Raw genomic sequence first — 19740 nt, forward strand, 5'->3', positions numbered from 1 at the left:
CGTGCAAGCTCACCCAGAACAAACGGGTCTTCAAGAGCCTTTTAGACTTGACACCCCTTTTTTGGAAGCTCTTCATTTCCATTCAGAACGAGTGAAAGCATCAGGAAGTACCAAGAAACAGCTGATTATCTTCTGTTACATTAAAGAAAAGTGCAAACGATCAGAAAGAGGGGCGCGTCGAAGGGGATAGCGTGGATATCTATCGTGGTCCCAGGCGAACTGGTTGGCTAACCAACTGACGGACCCTCCTCGGTGGTTGGTCTTGGCTTAGAGTAATTAAGCGTACCCTGTAGGAAGGAGTAAGCCGAAAGTTCACCCCCTCTGATATACTGGCGTCGAACCCCCTCGCCCCTTGGCGTCGGTTCGCTCGTCTCGTCTCAGCCGTCGCTGAACCCCATCGGGTGACATTCACGCCGCGGCAAAGACGCCTATAGGAGGACGAAGAGACGCGGGGTAGGATTGCACGGAGGGGTAAGCGAAGGGATAATGGATTCCGAAACTAAATGAAACGCGAGCACCCAACTCCGCGTCCGCGGCTAATCTCGAAACTTCGTTAAATGGCCGTAATTGCATCCTGCAACGACCCGCTTTCCCTTGTCTTCCTTCTTACCCCGCCCCGCGACCCCAACACCGCCGGTTCACCCTCCCTGCGCAATCTTCCAGCCAACGTCGGCCCTATGAATCACCCGAACGTCTAGAAAACTCGTCGACGGGTACATGCATACATCTACTTCGAAACGGCGGCACAGGAAACTTCGATACAATTTGGCAGAAGTCCGATTGCAACGCTCTTTAAATGCAGATCGCGGTTCGGCGCGTCTCCACGGGAGACGAATCTCGACGAAATTAGGGGGAATATTGAATTCTCGCTCGATAACGGCGGCGAAATATGATTGTTCGCGGGATGATCGAACGATGAAATACAGGGCTTTCCAAAGAAAGTTTTGGGATTTTTAACCCTTTCCACTCTGCGCCATCTCGTCGCAAAATAAAATAGTCTAACGTTGGAAACGTGTATTCTGTCTTTTTACCCTTGATTGTAAATTCTTATAGCATTCTTGAAGCGTTGACATAAATCCGTTGTTTGCAGAGGGTTAATATCGGAGAATTAAAGGAAATTAAATTCGAGGGTGGAAAACTGAAACAAAATATCCATAGCGAATTTTATGGAAGCATTGAGGGCAAAATCGATCCCCGTAGCAACCTCTGAATGAACTATACAAAATATTGAAGCTTCAAATAAAAACTAGAATGTGAGCTTGAATGAACAGAGAGAAAAAAGCCAGTTCCAAAAGTGCCTCCTGGATTTTTAGGTGCGCGTCGAGGCACGTGCGACGTTTGAAATGTATTTGAAAAAATTAGATAACGATATGAAATTTCGGTAGTGCTAGGAACGGATGTTCCAGATTGGGCGATGAATCCATTTGAGGTAAATGCAGTCGGTGCTGACGTCATCGCGTTACAATCTTTGATTGAGTTGCAGTGTAATTTAACCGTTCAAGCTGGATTTAACCCTGAAGATAGTTTCTGTATTAATAGTAAAACTGAGAGACAATTTCGATTGTGTTCATCGAATATTCGAGAGTTTCGTATTTCCCATAGACTTCCCGGAAGCTATATCACTATCAAATTATTCGAGAAAAATTAAGTCGAAACCATGAAATAAACTGTTTCTGTGGGAAGCTTCATTCTCGGGGAAATTAATTTTGGAAGTTTGTCAGGTACGCGCGCGATAGAATCCGACTTGGTTAACGAGTCTGTCCATTACTCACCGTTTCTGCTTGTGTTGGAGTTCGCGGTGTGGCGTTCTAGGTTTCAATTGGCATTCAATTCTACCGTTATGTTTTTGGATTCACTTGTTTATAGATCCATAATGGAAAGTTTTCGTATTAGCACTCTGCTTTTGTTCCGAACACGATGAATGAAGTTCATCATTAAATGAACATGAAATAAAAAATATCGAGCAACGATCCGACCATTGATTTCTCGAGTCCTGGATATCCTGCTCCATTTTCTTTTTTTCGTTAACGATCTTCCACCCTTCTCCGCTGTTTAGCGAGCGATTACTTTCTGATACTCCGCGCGGAGCCCACTTTCCTTTTACATTTTCCCCGTCATGTACAATTGTTCTGACACAGTTCTAAAGTGCACTCCCAACTAACCTTCGGAGCTGCCTCAGCGTTGGCGACGGATCCCCCATCGAGCATTGCTTGCAAATCTTCGTCACCCGCTTTCCTAGACCACAACGTGGCATGTCACTCAAGTCGAAGTAACAGGCTTTAAATCGTTGGAACCAATTTCCTCGCGCGTCATCCCGACCCTATACCGCCGGAGAGAAATGAAAAAAAAAAAAACCTCGAATCGCAAACGACGCATTTTTTTCCCCTCGTCGCTGAAACGTCGAGTGCTCGCTCCAACGGTGACCATTTTAAAGCGAAGTGTTTTTTTTTGAGGTTACGCGGGTGTTTTTGCATTGTCGTAGGCGAGTTTCAATGGAACAAAGCTCCACGGGTTGAAACAACAGCAGGTCCGGGGAAACAATTGAATCCAAACCGCGAAAAGGAAGTGGGGAACAAAACGTCTCAAGGACATTTCTTGAATTTAAATGGTCAGGGGACGAACAGTATTCGCATTTTGGTCGCCTTATCTCGAGTGGGAAAACAGGTTCGTTCCCTAGGAGGACTTCCGGGGCTTCGTTCAACCCCCACTTGATTATCTTTTAAAGTTGTACACTGTCTGTTAGAGGCAGAGGCATCTCAACATTATCACGTTTCGTAGATGGTACTATTTCACTGAAAGCTGATGAAGTTTAGGAGCTGAAACGATCCCAGAGACTCGATGGAAGTCTTCCTAAGGATTGATAAAGAGCCAAGACGGAGCCAGGTTCGAGAGACGAAATCGATCGACGAATGTCGATGTTGGATTAGGTAAAAAGGAGCCTGGCTATATTGCATCAGGAGAGATCACTCGGTAGGTGCTTAAAGACGATTCGGCCTTGAGCCCTGACAATTATACGAAGGCACGTCACAAAGTGAGTGGCCACTTCAGCGTGCTCCCGAACGACGAACCCCCGACGACGATTCTCAAAACCGTGTAATTCGATTAGCATTACGACGTACTTGTTCTGCCGTCGGGTAACAGCGTGTCGAGTGCATTGAGGGGGTACGCCGAGCAGGTGATATTACTGTAGCGCCAGAATTCTCGTGCAGACAGTTCCAACATCTCCCGAAAGACCTCCGCGCGACCCAGCTGGCAAGCGAGCGTCAACGGGGTCAGTCCGGCAGCATTCACGATCCCATTGCGAGCAGGAAGCTTCGGATGACGAAGGGCATACCCGAACATGTCCTACGTTACACAGCTTTTGTACTCGATTTAGCGGTAATCTCAACGTCCCAGAAAAAATAGACTGTGGGAGATTCTTTTCTAATACTAGTGATCCTCTAGATAGTGATCGAGCTAATCGACGCCATTGAGGCGAAATTTAAGCGCGTTTGAATGTAAATCAGTATGGGTCAGCCTGACAGTCACCATGGAGTCTTTCGTGCTTTTTCAAAGTTTTGTATTTGGCTCTGAATATAGGACATGCGACAGGTTCGCAGCCCTTTTTGAAAGAAACTTTGTGTAGATAGAAATGTACCTATAAAGATCAGATCAATCAACTGTTGTGTTCTGCGTAGAGGACCCAAGACCCCACGTTGACTGTTACGAGTAAGAAAAATCACAGTCGACAGTAAAACACATACCAACTTATCGCAAACTACGACCATATGCAGGATCATGTTGCCAAAAGAGTCCTGTTCGTCGGGATCGGCGCCCGAGTCGAGCAGTAAATTATACACACTTTCGTTGGCGCAGCAGGCGGCCCAGGCGAGAGGATACTCGCCGAGATAGGCTAATCCTTCGTAATCCGTGTTCTTGGCAGGATTCATTCTCTGCTGGTCCCTGGGTAGGAAAAAACTGCCGATCGCGCGTTGGGAAATTATCGCGCCCGCCTCGACCAGGTCTTGGACGAGTTCGTTATTGTTGTACGCGATCGCCAGGTGGAGGGCACTGGCGCCAAGGTATTCCTCGCCCTCGACGACGTCAATAGCCAAACGTGGAAAGCACTTGAGCAGGATACGGGCTACTCGTGTGTGCACCCTGGTATCGCATATAATCAGAACATGTAGAAGAGCCTCTCCGAGCGAACCTCTATATTGCATCTGCCAACATGCCTCGTGATCGTTCCATTGAGCCAAAGGGTCGAACCGTGATAAGGAAGCCTCTATCGGCAGCACGACCTGCTCGAGATCACGGAATTTCCAACGGAGGTACTCGGCACGGTTGATCGCCTGGCCCTTGCCGTCGGCGTACATCAGTACACCGAACTGTTCTCTGATCAACTTTTCGACTTCCGCCTGGCCGCCCAGATTATACGACTCTATCAGCTCGCCGCCCTTCTTGTAATTGGCTAATCGGTACAGGAGGCATTGGTCCTCGTTGCTCGCCTGGCTGATCACACGGTCAAGGATCGAGCCAGCGTTGACCTGGCTATCGCGACCTCGGCACGAGCAGACACCACCCATTCAGACATCCCTCTTTATCCTCTTCCGCGTCCTCGAATCGTTTCTCAACCACCGTTTGTCCACTTCCACGGCTGCCACTCCGATACCGTCGCCGCTTATCAACCCACGCCCGAGTGGGATCTCCGTCGAGTGTTTTCAGGTATCCTCAAGGACGACGAGGGTCGTCCCATTTTTCAACGGTACCAAGTGGACGCAGGAGCACCCAGCCCGCGTGGCTAACCGTGATCGACTCCGTTGATACAGCCCTTGAGAATTCCCTCGGGCCGTCGAAAGGTGGCGGACAGGTGGAGAACCGTACCCACGGCTATAGCAACCGCGCCGTGTGCGCCAGGTAATCTATAAACAGTGCCTGGCTCCGCTAGACACGGCGGGGTCACTGGGTGACGGCTTCGCCTTTCGGCTTTGTGTCAAAATTGATTTTTCTACCCTTGAACGGTGCTTTCTCTTGGAATCTATATTGTCCCTGACGCGGAGGACCGTCAGGATAACGCTTGCAAACTCCAAAATTAATAACTATTTTTTTAGTTTGTTTTTTTCGTTAGCTTGAAAGAATTCATACTCAAAGTACTCGAGGCATTTTTTTTTTTTGTATCTACCAGGCACTCGAGATGCTTCTTTAGCATTCTATCGCCACGAATGCTAAGCTTTCAATTAGATTGGCATCGAAAACGTGATCTCCAATTTGAGATTTGAAAATCAGGTCACCTCTGCCTCACCGACAATCATTTTATTGACACCTCGATTTTCCAATATAATTAAACCTAAGCAAACATTACAGCTGGTTGATTTGGTGCTTCGAACCTCTCGAGTGCAAAGGGTTAATATACATTCCCCTGTTTCGTTCGTCTAACGAGATTATTTTCAACGATCAAGTAGTTTGTCGAATGAATTTTAGCGGGTTTGACGGTTCTCGAGTGACAGGCAAATATTTGCCCCACTTCTCGGTTCGCCCAACCTTAACGCTGTTTGCGACGTTTGAATATGCTCACGGGTAATCGTCGAACCTGACTGGAAGCGCACACAACACGAGAATGGTTATGTGAGAATTACCGGAAGCACCTACCAATTTATTCTTTATTTAGTGTCGAAATGTAAAGAACAGCAGAGATAGACGAAACTCCAATCGGAATAAGAATATCGAAAGAAAAAATCAACTCCGTATTCCACGTCTGATTTATTAGAATGACTATTGTTCCAGGAAACGCAGAGTAATTGCTCAAGATTGAATTTTTCGTGAAAGGGAATGAGCACGTAGAACAAACATCATTCGACGTTGTGAGACAGTGGCGTGATTACGAGTCGAGGTATCGTCGCTGGTAGGGTCAATGGAAGCCGGAAAACACCTTTTCAAATTGATTTCCACCAGACGAATCGCCGTGGAGAATGTTTCTCGTTTGTTGCGTAAAAAACGTACGTAGATAGCCTCGAAAGGAAAACGTAGACTCGCGATACACGTGTATTATCTTTTTTCGTTCCATATAATACAATGTTTACAGAATCGCGTTTTTTTCCACTTTCTAACCCGCGAAGAGATCGTGACAAACTCGTTTGCCAGAAAAATACGTTAGCACGATTAACAATTAATTAACTGTTCCCAGATGCGAGCAAATTTATTTATTTTCTGCCCTCGTTATTGTTTACGTATATAGTGACGAACGTCCATTGATCGATTACGGAAATCGAGTAGTTGTTCTATTGTTTCATTTTTCCCCGCGAGCTAGTCATTCATTCCAAACTCGTACCCACATGGACACGTCAGTATTTAGAGGTAGACCTTATACGTCAGAGAAAAGAAATATATGTGCATACATTTAAGAGGTGCAATTACGTTATTTCCAGTCACGGTGACTCACATTGGCGTCGCACAATTGCGCTGGCACCGGTCACAGTAATATGTACTTACTGTCATTGCACCATTAACCGGTAATCACAAGGATGGCGACACGTTAGTTTAGAAATTGTACAGTTGACATTTCGATAGTCGCTGAGTCTTGTTTTATCAACGTTATCACAAACCGCAAACACGTTCCACGTTCAGGTGTTGTAATATAAAAAGTTCCAGATCCTCTAGGCTATTGCTCTTCGATAAAACGCAGATAGCAGGGAACTACATTGTTATTAAAAGATTCTCCTTTCCTAATTCCGCCGAGTAGACATTACTCAAGGTGTTGCAACGCTCGTTTCTGTTAATTCATCTCCAAGTTCTCTTTTTTACACGCATTAGCACACCTCTCACAATGCAACATCTGTTTCGAAGATAACCGCGTTCGTAGATGGAGGAAACCTTGAATCCGTTCGCTACGTATTAATATAATTCGTCGTGTGCGAAACGCTGAAAGGACGGCACGCGAGCTATTGCGTGTAGCCGGTCGAGTAGAAATCACAATGGAAGTCTCGGGGTCAAGTGAACAAATTCAACGGCGGGACGCGGATAATCCCGTAAAAACGTGCATCGGGCAACGGAACTCGTTCCCTCGCTCCACAGAAGCACCATGATTGCAAGTGTGCCAGACTCTGCCGCGAGTACGTAACCGCTAACCCTCCATTGCATAACGCGCTCGATCGGGGAACCAAGATGAGGAATCCCTGTAAAGTTCATCGAGGGAACTGTACAGGATTTGCGCCAGACGGTTTCTTACAGGGACGTCTAATACCTCTACAAATTGGAATACTTATCAATTCATGAATTCAACGGGATGAGATAATTCAAGTAACGCGAACTGGTTACTTTGAAACCATATCCACTAGAATTTTCTGCAAGGATTTGTTAGAGGAATGTACCCTGGAGAAAAGGATATCTCTTTAGAATATTTCAAACAAGTTTCTAGAAAGAACTTAAGTACGTCTTTTCAGTTTAAACAAATTTCGAAGCTTATCCCCAACCTCCCGACGAATTTACTTAACACCAAACAGTTCAACCCCTGTCCCATTTAATAAAAATAAAACCAGACCAATTTTATTATTAATTTAAGCACACTTTTTCATTTAAAAAAAAGTGTAAAGCTTATCTTCTACCTCCCGGCAAATTTACTCAAACAGTTCACCACCTGTCCTACCTAACAAAAATAAAACCAAGTGAACTTTTGTACCGAATCTTCTAACATTATATTCGGTCCATTCCGCGCACGAAAACCTTTCTCTCTCGAGACACAAAATAAAATTCACGCAACAGCGGCTTAACAAGATCTACTCAACCTTGTTATCCGTCAGAACCGGTTGCTTCTTCGTTTCTGCGAGTCCAGCGACCGATAAAACCGACGGATAAATGTTTGCATCCCGCGCACACACGATAAAAAGGAGAAAAGGATGCTGTAGCCGTTGGAATGAGATCATACGATGAAGTTGTTCGCATGTCAGGATCGCGATATGGGCGTAGTATCCGCGCAGCTTTATGTTATTCGATAGAACACCGGAAATCCCTCGTACATTCGAACGCAAGCCGCGTTGTTTACGGGACAACGAATTAACGTTTGCGCCTAGTCTTCGGCCGCGATGTAAATCTACGGGAACCGATGATCGCTGGATTTATTCTACGGTCTAATTTCGCGGATCCAGTGAGCTGTTCCATCGAGGAAGTGAATTGTTCGCGCGTTATTACAGGATACATATTTCAGAACGAGTGCTCGATGCTTGGGCGCGGTTCAATTGATTTAATTCTTTCAACGACGAAGAGAATCGCTGGAACCAGTTAGGATAGGTAGACTACTAGTTCGAATTTGTAAACAAATTAATGGTGAACTGAGATTCTGTCCAGCGCTGCATTGTTTGCAGTCAAGAACCTAGAGGCTCGACTGTTATTTCCAACGTCAGCCCGTGGGGCCATGACGTTGAAACCGACAAAGGTATCCACCGATCCGTGAAATATGTTTTCACGAAGTTGCCAGTCGTCTTCGACCATGTGCTGTCATCCTGAAAATTCACTGCGAGACGCAACTGCTCGGAACGCGTACACCGACGCAATAGCGTTAATGAAACTTCCCATTTGTATGCCGCGAACATACGATCGCTTAACGCGCGGCGTAACGGCTCGCGTACGCTTTGACTGTTGGCTGTTTGTTTATACAACTGTACGGAAACATCGGCGCGAGCAGTGACCCGCAGGACCTGCATCACTATCAAAGGACAAACCGTGGTTCCTGATAATCGATTACTTCTAACCATTGCGAACCGGATCCTCTTACGTTGTCGGTGTACCTCGATTATTGCAGGATATCGGGACGAGGGTTCGGGCAATAATCGAGGTAATCCAATGAGTAGTAGGCTACTACCAACCTTAACGACCATTAGTGACCGTGAAGGAGGCTCTCATGCAAATTATTGCATAATGGATGCAATAGAGGTTCGCCGATGGGGAACCTAGCTAGTTGAACGAAGCAAACTAGCGAGGAAGCTTTCGAATTATACCTGATTGCAGAAATATTTGCAATTGCGCGATTTTTCATCTTTGACTCGTGACCTCGTAAAATATTGCGATAATCAATGCTTGTGCCTAACAGTACGCACCGTGTCAAAACAGAGAGCGATATAAAAATTTGTGTTAACTTATTAGCGTTTCCTTGTACGTTTTCAAACGTCGCGAGTTATCAATGCGCCCGTGAGTTGCGTAGGTAACTTGCACGCGTCTATTTGAAACGAGGTTGACAGTATACTTATACGACTTATACGACTAATTATTGCGTATATTATTATTGCGTGCTCACCTTACCTTCGCAACAGGCATAAGGTTGTTATTACCAACGCTGTTATTAATGCGTGCACTTTTCGTAACTCCGAGTCTTTGTAAAAATTAATTTGAAAACGACACGTGTTCAAAGCACTTAACGTACGAGTGTAAGCGACGCTTATCCTGGTGGAACATAATCTCTGCATTCGCAATGAGCATATACGCGATTACTAAATAAATATGGCGTTGGCGAAGGTGATGTAATAAGGCAATAAAGTAGTATGAATGAGGAGAGTGAAATCGAGTTTAATCCATATTTACATCTGTTCGACTTAATTGATAAATATAGTGATTCATCGCATTCTCGATGACTCGAAGGTGCGATGAATCAGTAGGAAGTGATATAAAAGACCTAAAGGTCGAAACGTTCGTTGCAAACAATAAAACGTTTAGGGAAATATAACATTACGAGACATTTTACTTTGTATTCTCTCTGAACTTTGCCCCACGCTGTCCCTCGTTTTCGTTTATAAATTTGCCGTCGGAATGTAATTAAAAACCTGTGAATAATTATAATGCAACGCAATGGTTATACAATTACTCGATCTTGAAAGAAACTATTTATCTTCGGAAGATTACCAAGGTTATCTGAGCAAGCAATGTCAGGAGTCTTGCTTGTATTCGCTGGTAAAACACAACAACGCGAAATACATATTCTATAAACGTGCGATACATCGAAGAATGACGTAACGCGTTTATGCCTCTTGCATTTCGATTCGCTTTGCTCGTAGTACGGTGCGAGCATTTCCTCGTCGCTTAACGGTGACAGAAAGTATCTTTATACAGGGGAGTAGATATATTTTAAGACGGAAACGGTGAAACCAATTACACGATTCATTTGACGGCAATCAGCGACACGCTATGATTACGGGCTCGTTAATAATTGTTCCAGCGCGTTACGCGACTTTGACTTATGAACAAGACTCCTAGGTCCAATTACCCTGCAACGAAGGTAGTCGACGGGAAACTTAGTAACAATGGTTCTTGTACTGCTCGTAATTGAGAAACTGTCTTTCTGGAAGATTGTAGGAAAGCGAAGCAAATATTATGAATTAAATACCAAGGCTTTAATAACGGATTTCTTTCGATTCATTTAACACCCTTGTTTTCATTTGCAAAACAAACAAAATGTATACAAGGTGTAGCAAGAACGCTGTTATTACCATCTGTTATTGTCGTACGAAATTAAGGGAATAACGTATCGCAGTCGGTTCACGTTCAGTTATTTTTAACTGTCTTCAGAATGTACTGGAAACGGACAACCAGAAGATTCTGCTAAGCGTCAGCAAAACCTCTATTGAGACCTATACAAACATGCGGAAAAACGATACACTGCATCAATAATCTTGCTATTCAAGCGACAGTTATCGTATTCCATCGTTATGCAATTCTCGGTAACAGTGCTTCTCGAGTTTCAGCTTATCACGAACTCTTTGAGTAAACCGAGAGCCGATATACAGTTTGAGAAACACTGGGCTATAATATTTCAATGCAGATGCAAATGCACCGCGAGCACCGAAGGTGTAACTCATTTCCACACACTCTTCTTTAAGCTACTTCCGCCTTAGGATGCGTCTCAAATCTTAAATCGCTTATATCGCACGAACAGAACATGCTCGAAGGCTGAAATTTAGAATTCAAGCACCTCTGAATTTACAGATTCGATCCTTATTTAATTTCAAGCTCGAAACAGTATGAACAGAAATGTAAGAAAGAAGTATTTTACACACTTCTACCGAAGTACTTGTGGACTTTAAACGCGAATGAAACGCTTGCAAGCGCTTAATTACGTTCCACTCGTACCCAGTCGTCGAGACTAAATATCACATGTTTGAAATTCGCGGAACAACGAAGGAATTGTTTGTCATAGTCTGCGGTGTTCGTTTAATTCTCCGTTATTAGTATCATCGACGTTACGCAATTCCCTGGATGAAATTAATCGTCGATGTCCATGGGTGATTATGTTCGCGCAGTTGTTAAATGTACGATACAATGAAGAATTAGCAGTACCGAGAAAAAGGGGAGCGAGTCGTGAGTCAAACGGCGCGCCAGTCGGGTCACGTGACCGAGGAGCCACGTGACCCGAGCGCAGCGCTGCTATTGGCGGAGCGTTGGGCGCGCAAGTACATATAGAGTTGCGGGAGACGAAACTCGTAACGCAAAGCGACAGCGAGTTTCAGTGAGCTGGTGCCGCGAGTGACCTTGATCCCCACGCGAGTTTTGTGACAGTCCCGTTTGCAGAGGCCGAACCCGTCAGTACTAATCGAGTCATCGTAGCGGAGACTTACCCGTGAGGCTTTCCAGACATCGCACACCACAGACAGACCGAAAGAATGAAGACCTTCGTTGGCGTCCTTCTCGTAGCGGCGTGCCTCGTCGCGTGCGCGCACAGCTTCCCCGGTGAGTACAGCTTCAGATTTTCCCAAGTGCCGGTTATTTCGCGAAACACGATTCGTATGGGAAATGCGTGCACGAGGGAACACGATTTGTTGGAAAGTAATTAGGGGAGACGAACACTGGCACGGTCACGTACACATCGAATCGTTGTCGTTGTTTGTCTTGCCTGGCTTCGCTCCGAAATTAGTTTTTCTTCGCGTGGGAAGTTCAATGCCCGCCCGATTTCGTGACCCGTGGCTCCATCCCATGGATTCTCCTACAGAAATTAGTTCCGCGATCTATTTCGACGCGTAGCGATACGACGTAGTTTTACATTGGGGATTTATTAGGTTAAGTTTCTTTCGCGAGTTGCACTCAATTATTTTATGCGGTCGTGTTTACAGAAATAGACAATCTAATTTCATAGATATTTATGTTGTAACAGTACTGGAGCAAAATGAATCGTAAATCAGTAATGAATTTGCGATTGAATCGCAAATCAGTAATGTATTAGGTTATCCAGAAAGTTCGTGGCAATTTCTATGAAACATTCAAAAACACGTTTGAATTTTAATATATATTTAGTGAATTACATAGGTGCCATTTTGTTCCACAACCTTTCCACTTTTTAAGGGATGTATGCATGTTATTTGTTTTCAACCACTTCGATATATTCAGACTTGTACCACCTACCAAAAATCGACATGGACTTTCCGGATAACCCAATAACATAAAACATCAAATATTGTGCATGCATTACTTATTAATAAAGCGAAAGAAACTTTTGGGACAACCTAATACAAGGGAATTTTATTTTATTTGTCGAGCTAGGGAAAAAGAATATTTTAACGTGGAAGGGACGATAAGTGTGTACGTGATGTGTCGGAAATCGTTCGACTGTGTCCTGTTGCCAACTTCGCGTCATTGTGACTACGACGATCAGAATTGGCGCGAGAAAATGTCGAGTCCTGAAAAATCTATTCGTAGAAGTGTCTTTCCTGCAAGTATCTTTATATTTTAATCTCTGAGTTGAATCTATGTGTTACGCGGTGAGGGAAAGAGGGTTAATCGAATAATAACGAATTTGTGGCGACGTTAGGAATAATCAATCTTGACTTTTGAAAACAAGCGTCGTTCTGCTTGGAAGGCTTATATTGGTAAACACTGCGCGGCAACAGGGATAGACGTAATCTCATTCGAATGATAGATTACGTATACAAACAACGTATATCAAGCTATTCAAAACGTATATTCGTTTGAACCGTTAAATATTTATTGTATTTATTTCTTCGTAAATTTATCGTCCTAGGTAGCGTCATTTATATTTATTTCTCTCATAAGAAAATACGTGATTACGTAAAATTACATAAAATTCAAACGAATTGAACGTAAAATTCTTCGTAAAAAATTTGTCTAGAAAATCGATTCGGGATCGAGGATCCCCAAGTTCCCCCATATCTTCAAAGAACACACAAATGGAAAGAGCTAAAGTGCTCTCTAGAATTCCACGGCAATTGCTAAGGTCATATTCGTGATCTTGTCGCGTGACAGCTGAATAAATGCTGTTCCAAGCGAAAGGAGCATGCGTGCACGGAGTACGTGAGGGGGCGAAATATATAGACGGGGGTTATAGGGTGCTCGAAAAGTCACGTTCGTTAATCACGGTATGTTTGTTGTACGTGTGCGGAACGTTTGATTCGAGCCAGCTATTTTTATTTCTATTTTTTGCTTGGATATTAGGAAACTCGAACCCGAAAATGTCGAAACATTTCGTTAGAAACTTTAACCAGAGTTACAAGGAAAAGTAAATCTTCTTATTATACATAAATTAATTTATATTTCACGCGGGCAAGATTTGATCTTGCGATTTAGTCTGCGTAGACTGATTAAGAAATTAAAATTTTTTAAATAGCTATCACGAGTCCACGATATTATCATTTTAATTGAAGTAGCGAGGTAGCGTCGCGGTAAAGGCAAATGTTCTTATACGTATTTATCTGCCGGAGCTAATATAAATAAAACATGTAATTCCAAACGCGAATATTTTGCATTTTCTCTCGGAGTAATTAATTTATTTCATTTTGTATATCGACACGGCATGATCCTGATATTTGAAATCAACTTGTTATTCGCCGTGGATAATTATAGTATCAACTTTGAAGACTATAAATAATACAAATTGAAGGAATTTGTATCATAAATAGCTCAGACCTCTCGGTTTAAGATTCGAATATGAAACACGCCATGTAAGAGATACATGATACAGTCCTCGAAGGACGAGTTGTGTACATACTGCGGATGATCCACTGTTGTGGTAACGGGTCGCGAATTTTCCACGGGTTAAGTCTATCAATCTTCCATTTCTGGACACGCGAACAAGTATATCTGCAAATGGACTTAACTTTCGCCGTACCCGAGGTATTTTACCTACCAGAACAGAGTCATCTTACTATAAAACTTCGCAAATCAAGAGATGCTGGCTCGACGTTGTTTTATGCAGTTTTATGTGAAAAGTTGTACGCTAGCTGGTCGTATTCACAAGCATCCCCTCCCTCCTGTTCGTGCTAAGTAAGCGGGAAAATTGCCAATTGGCATATGTCTGTTTTATTTCCACTGCGGTATAATTCGCGAGCTCGTCTTAATGTGGCGTATAAATTAAAGTTGTTGACTTAAATTTGTACTAACATTGTAGCCTTTTTTCACAGTCTGGTAATAAAATTAACAGCTATTTAATGGGGTACTTTTTTTTTTAATGTATAAAAGAACGTATGTAAATAGAAGTCTGAAGTTGCGTTTATTATTAGTATGATTCATTGCTGTAAATAAACACATTTGGTGTTTTGAAATGTCATCTAGTATGGACTGGTTTTATCTCTATCTATCAACTCATTTGAATAAATAAGATTTAGTATGGTGTAACGATATTTTATGATCGCTCCTTAATTACTCTGGTCTCTGGATGAAATAATCTAATCCAGTCTTGTAATCCTCTAAACAGGTGGAACAAGTATTAAAAAATATAATAATATCGATCCTATCGATCAATCCTATCGATCAATACGCAAACGGAACTTGACATCTATTCACACCACTGGGCTATTATCCTTTTAATTTGTATTGTTTACAATTTTCAAAGTTGATACTATAATTATCCACAACGAATAACAGTCGATATACAATCGAAATAAATGAATAACTTCCAAGAGAAAATGCGATATTTTTCTGTTCGAATTACCCCACACGCGGAAGCCATAACCGAAATATCTTGAGAGTTTGTTCCGAATATCGCGTCGCGAAGTAATTGCCAGAATGCCAGGTTGAAAGTGCGAGGGTCGTTTATGAGACAGAAGGAGGATAGTTCTTGGAGCATCCCCCGGACTCGTAGACTCACTATGAAATTCACTCGGAGCGTGGATTTTGCTAATTAGCACTGACGTCGTCTTTGCACGCCCAAACGAACAGTGGCGGGTCGGGCCGAGGAGGACTCGTTTAATTGCAGTTATTTCATTCCGATGGCAGTTGTTCGGATGAATTTCCGAGTCGAACGCGAGTCTACTTCTTGTAGTTCTGATCCCAAGTTCCCTGTCAGTCAAGTTTCGTCGCGCGTGCTTCAGGTGCCTTGGATTCCTCGATTATTCCGCAAATATGGGTCATACTGTTGCTAACGACCAACGGCGATAAAGCTTTGTACCAGTTGTAAGAATGACGTGTACGATAACCCATTACACCAGCCATAAAGTGTATTTAACGATTTAACATTGTTGTTTCGGTCGGGAGTTTATCTGACCTCAAATTATTTTCATTTACTCAGAGATAAGGAAGAGGAGAGCATTCGAAAGAGTTCTTCAGAGAATGCGATAACAATAACAGAAACTAAAGGTTTATTGTTCGTTTCGCTACCTTTACGGTTTCGGTGAAACGGAGTCGGAACACGTTCTTTCGTTTCTGGGTAATAAACAAAAACAAACAACGCGCCTGGAATGCTGTTTATTAATTGGCGACGATAAGTGAATGAAAATCATTTCCGATCGGGAACACCGGGAACGGAGCTGCGTAGTTAATATTTGATAACATCGCACGTTTGCCGGGGGATACATCAATTTTTCAATTACATAAATTAGCATTGAACAACGTTGAATAATTCTAGCATTAACTCGATTAAATATTTGTTAAATAACTGACACGACCAGTGCACTTTAGAAATTGGAATATGCAATTCATCTCGCTGAACATGCAACTGAATTTGTTTTAATGCTGGATTAACTTGTCGCGAATCTTTGGTGTATAAAATCAATCGAGAAAGCGGCCCAGTCATCGATACGTTTCTCGTGCACTTTACGTTTCATCGTGCTTGTTTTACAAAAGCATCTGTGTATTTTAATTTCTCAATTTCTGCACAAAATAAAAAAGCTAAATCCTGAATCCCCTTTTAAAAACATTTCGAACTTACTTACGATCGTCGATAAGTACATATAGCCATCATAAATTGGAGTGTAGCGCACAATGGAGTCTCTGTATTCCAGCCAGCGAATATTCAGAGTAATTTGTAGACCGTGTCGCATTATATGTAAGTTGACTCGCAGTTTGGCAATACGCGATTGTTACCGTGTGTACCGTGTGATCCTTCGATGATTCACCGCGACCGGAAGTAACTCGAGAACTTATCGCCGCGTTACCGAAGCTTACCTTGAATTCTCGCTGGTTACGCCATTTCTCTTAATACCCGTGCACTTGCAAGTTTCTGATCTATGTATCTTCGTACCTGCGACGCAATTATTATTTAGGCGGGATGCGCGCGGCGCTTATGGCCTCTGACAAGGCACTCGCGATTGCTCGTTAATGTAATATTCGCTACACTTTGTCAACCGACGTTCGATATTACACGAGCAAGGTTTCGCTTAACTGAGCGGTGAACTCGGCTGCAAACGGTGGCTTGACATTGTTCAGACCTGGAAGAATATTTTTATAACGTGGGATAAAGCATTTTATCTCTGAAGACAGAAATTGTCGCTGATTAATTAACACTCCAATTAAAAATAAGATAGCGAATTTCTTATTTAAATATCTGCAATTCTTAAATATCCTATTCAGATTAGAAAAATTTGTAGAATTTTATAGAAAGAACACCAGAATGATCTAATAAATAATTATTTAATAAATAATGTTCACGCAAGCAACGCTTCCTATCTGTTCTTTTTCGCGAGCTGGTTGCGTTCGATTGAATCGTGTGCATAAATAAATGAGTTTGCACAGCGCAGTCTCTAGCCAGAATTTAATTACGTCGTGAATAGGATACGTGACTAATTACTTCCGACGCCGTTCGATCATTAATTAGTTTATCCAGCATATTGAGCCTGTCGATCGGTGTTGCCTTTCTTTTTACACGTCGCGGCGTATACGCCTTCTTCCTCTGTTCATACGTATTTACGCATCCGTTGAAAACATAACCGAATGTTTGCGCTTCCTCGCGCGGTTTCGTGTCACGCTCGGTGGCTCGGTTTATTGTACGGGCACTTTTGCTCGCTATCTACCCAACTTAATAACGTTCTGCGATGAAATTACACGCACAATGACGAGAGTACGGTCGCGGCAAGTGGTCGCGCGCCGGAACTGAATTTTAATCTTTAAATCACAATCAACGCTGGCTGATCTATTCCAGCCGCGTGCTCGGGGTATTTGCAAACAATTGGCCCTTGAAAATTACAATGCTTCGAGACGAGAATACCGTTGTTACGACACGCACGCTGTATCGGGAAGGGTTCACGCGTGGTAGAAAGGGTGTATCGCACCCTTAAGCCTCGCTGAATCGAGAGAAAATAAATGTAATTAAATTTTTTGTGCTATACCAGGATCCATTTCGATTTGGATTTATTTATAGAACGAGGTTAACGTAAATAATAAAAAGGTTACGTAAATCAATATTTCTACTAAAGAATGAACCATGTTTGTTGGTGCTAGAGTTATTGAAATTATTATTGTTGTTCGTAACAAATATTCAATATTCAAACCTCGATGCGAGATATTTCATCGTGTTTTATTTTCCCTCGTCAATTTTAGTTACAAATAAAAGTTGTCGAGTTTCGAACAATTCCATATTTTGCTTAAAAACCTCTTCAAATATCTCTATCCATTCATCGAGCCCCACGGTGCTTCACCAACGATGCTCGTCAGAATAAATAGAATATGTTTCGATAGGTTCGTGTACTCACACTTTTGTACGTAAACATAATAAATTTTTTTTCTTTGGTCTGCGAATCAACTTGGAATATTTTTAAATTATTACAATTTGACTGACAACAGGGAATTATATAGATCGTATTTTAACGAGAAGTTTAAAGTTCATTTCAGCATCGTTCATTATATAATACTAAACATTAACAAATATAAAAATACGTAAGATTATATAAGCGTCTTAGTCCCAATATCAGAGTATTATGGAAATATCGTGCTAGCAAGGAAAAACATCAATTATTTAAAATTGAGTGTAAACAGGCTGAAGTACTATCTAACGAAGAGAAATGATAGATCGTTTCAATAGCGTTCAAAACATCGTACTCGGATCATCCTCCGAAGAGCTATACTCCCTTTAAGTGTTATTATTTATTCAAGGTGTACGGCAACAGGTGTCAGAAACCTTAAGGGGAGGTTCCACGTGCCAAAATAAGATGAAAATCAAGAATGATGAAATTGCGCGTTCGGGGGGGCTTTGCGTCGGGATGATTAATTGGTAAAAATACGCGCAAAAGGCGCAGAAATAAGTGCTCGTATTACCGACTCATGCTCGGAAAGTAACAATCCATCGCGTGTGTGCGAGTGGCTCTCTAATTTGTGTAAAAGAATATTCATCCTCTCTACTTAACAATCCCATAGGATGGATTCTGATAAGCTCTTGCGGATTTAAGCATGCGGACAGGTTTAATTTCGCGCGACTATTCACTTCGGGTTTTTTATAAAAATTTTAAAGCTCGGCCGCTTCGCGTGACGGCGTAAGTAATTTATAATCGAAATGGCTTCACAGATTTGCGCAGACAATTTATTACGGGTAATGTTTCGAGTTTTAGAGCTCGCGGATCCATCCAGAGTCCGTTCGCGATATACAAAGACTAATCCTCTTCTTCCTCTTTATATTTTAAAAAGAATCCATAAAACACGCCTCTTTTTGAATTGAGAGCTCGTAGAGAACGAGTCCTCTCGAATCGCAGTTTGAGAAGCGCCGTTCGACTTTATTCGAACACTCACGGCTTAGTTTGAAAGCGGAGCTTCGTTCTTTGGATCTATGCGAAACGTCCCTGTTCCCAATAAATACGCATCATCGAAGATCCAATCCCGGTTTTCCAGTTGCCGTGAAATGTTTTCGCGTGCGCAACGACCCATTCGCATACACGTACATACACGTATACATGCGTCTCAGTTTGTAGCCCATGGCGGGCGTAAATAAATGGTTAAGGGGGTTTACCGTGGCTGTGCTTGCATAGATATCTGCCAGATCTCGAGGTTTCGCTTTCACGGGAGTATGTGGGCGCTGGGAACTATAGCTTCAGTCCTGGGCTCCATCCACCCCCTGGTCGTCCAGCGTGTATCTGCTATATCACGTTGACCGCCAAACAAATATTCTTAAACATTTCTGCTAAGATTAAATATTATTTAGACTACTGTAGACTCTGTGTAATCAAACATTTATCATGGTATTTATTTTTGTAACTACATCAAAATTCATGAATTTCATTTAAATTCATCTCCTTTGATGTCAACTTTTCAGAATTAATCTTGTTAGTTCTTGAGTGAAACCCATACATGGGTGACATGGCAGTCTACGTGATGTTCGTACACGAAACCCAGCCACGGATTATGTTTGGGAGTCCTACACTTCGAAGCTTAGAGTCCAATGCTTTCAACTTGGGAGTCCTACACTTCAAAGCTTGGAGTCCAACGCTTTCAATTTGGAAACCCTTCCTCTCTCAAGCTTAGAGTCCAACGCTTTCAACTTGGGAGTCCTACACTTCGAAGCTTAGAGTCCAACGCGTTCAATTTGGGAGTCCTACACTTCAAAGCTTAGAGTCCAACGCGTTCAATTTG

General features: G+C 42.6%; 2 protein-coding genes across 2 annotated transcripts in view; one reads left to right on the forward strand and one right to left on the reverse strand.

Annotated features, from left to right (window-relative positions):
- Positions 1-5295, reverse strand: part of LOC128884952 (uncharacterized) — a 34190-nt gene extending 28895 nt beyond the window's left edge. Inside the window, 2 exon segments of the mRNA XM_054138705.1 lie at positions 3120-3345; positions 3744-5295. Coding sequence (XP_053994680.1) covers positions 3120-3345; positions 3744-4565 — 1048 coding nt within the window. The 5' untranslated portion in view covers positions 4566-5295.
- A 6145-nt stretch (positions 5296-11440) lies between these two features.
- Positions 11441-19740, forward strand: part of LOC128884806 (icarapin-like) — a 39388-nt gene continuing 31088 nt past the window's right edge. The window contains exon 1 of the mRNA XM_054138475.1: positions 11441-11688. Coding sequence (XP_053994450.1) covers positions 11622-11688 — 67 coding nt within the window. The 5' untranslated portion in view covers positions 11441-11621. The remainder of the gene's footprint in view (positions 11689-19740) is intronic.

Source organism: Hylaeus volcanicus, chromosome 1 (genome assembly GCF_026283585.1).
Source record: "Hylaeus volcanicus isolate JK05 chromosome 1, UHH_iyHylVolc1.0_haploid, whole genome shotgun sequence".
In the NCBI taxonomy this organism is placed as follows: Eukaryota; Metazoa; Arthropoda; class Insecta; order Hymenoptera; family Colletidae; genus Hylaeus; species Hylaeus volcanicus.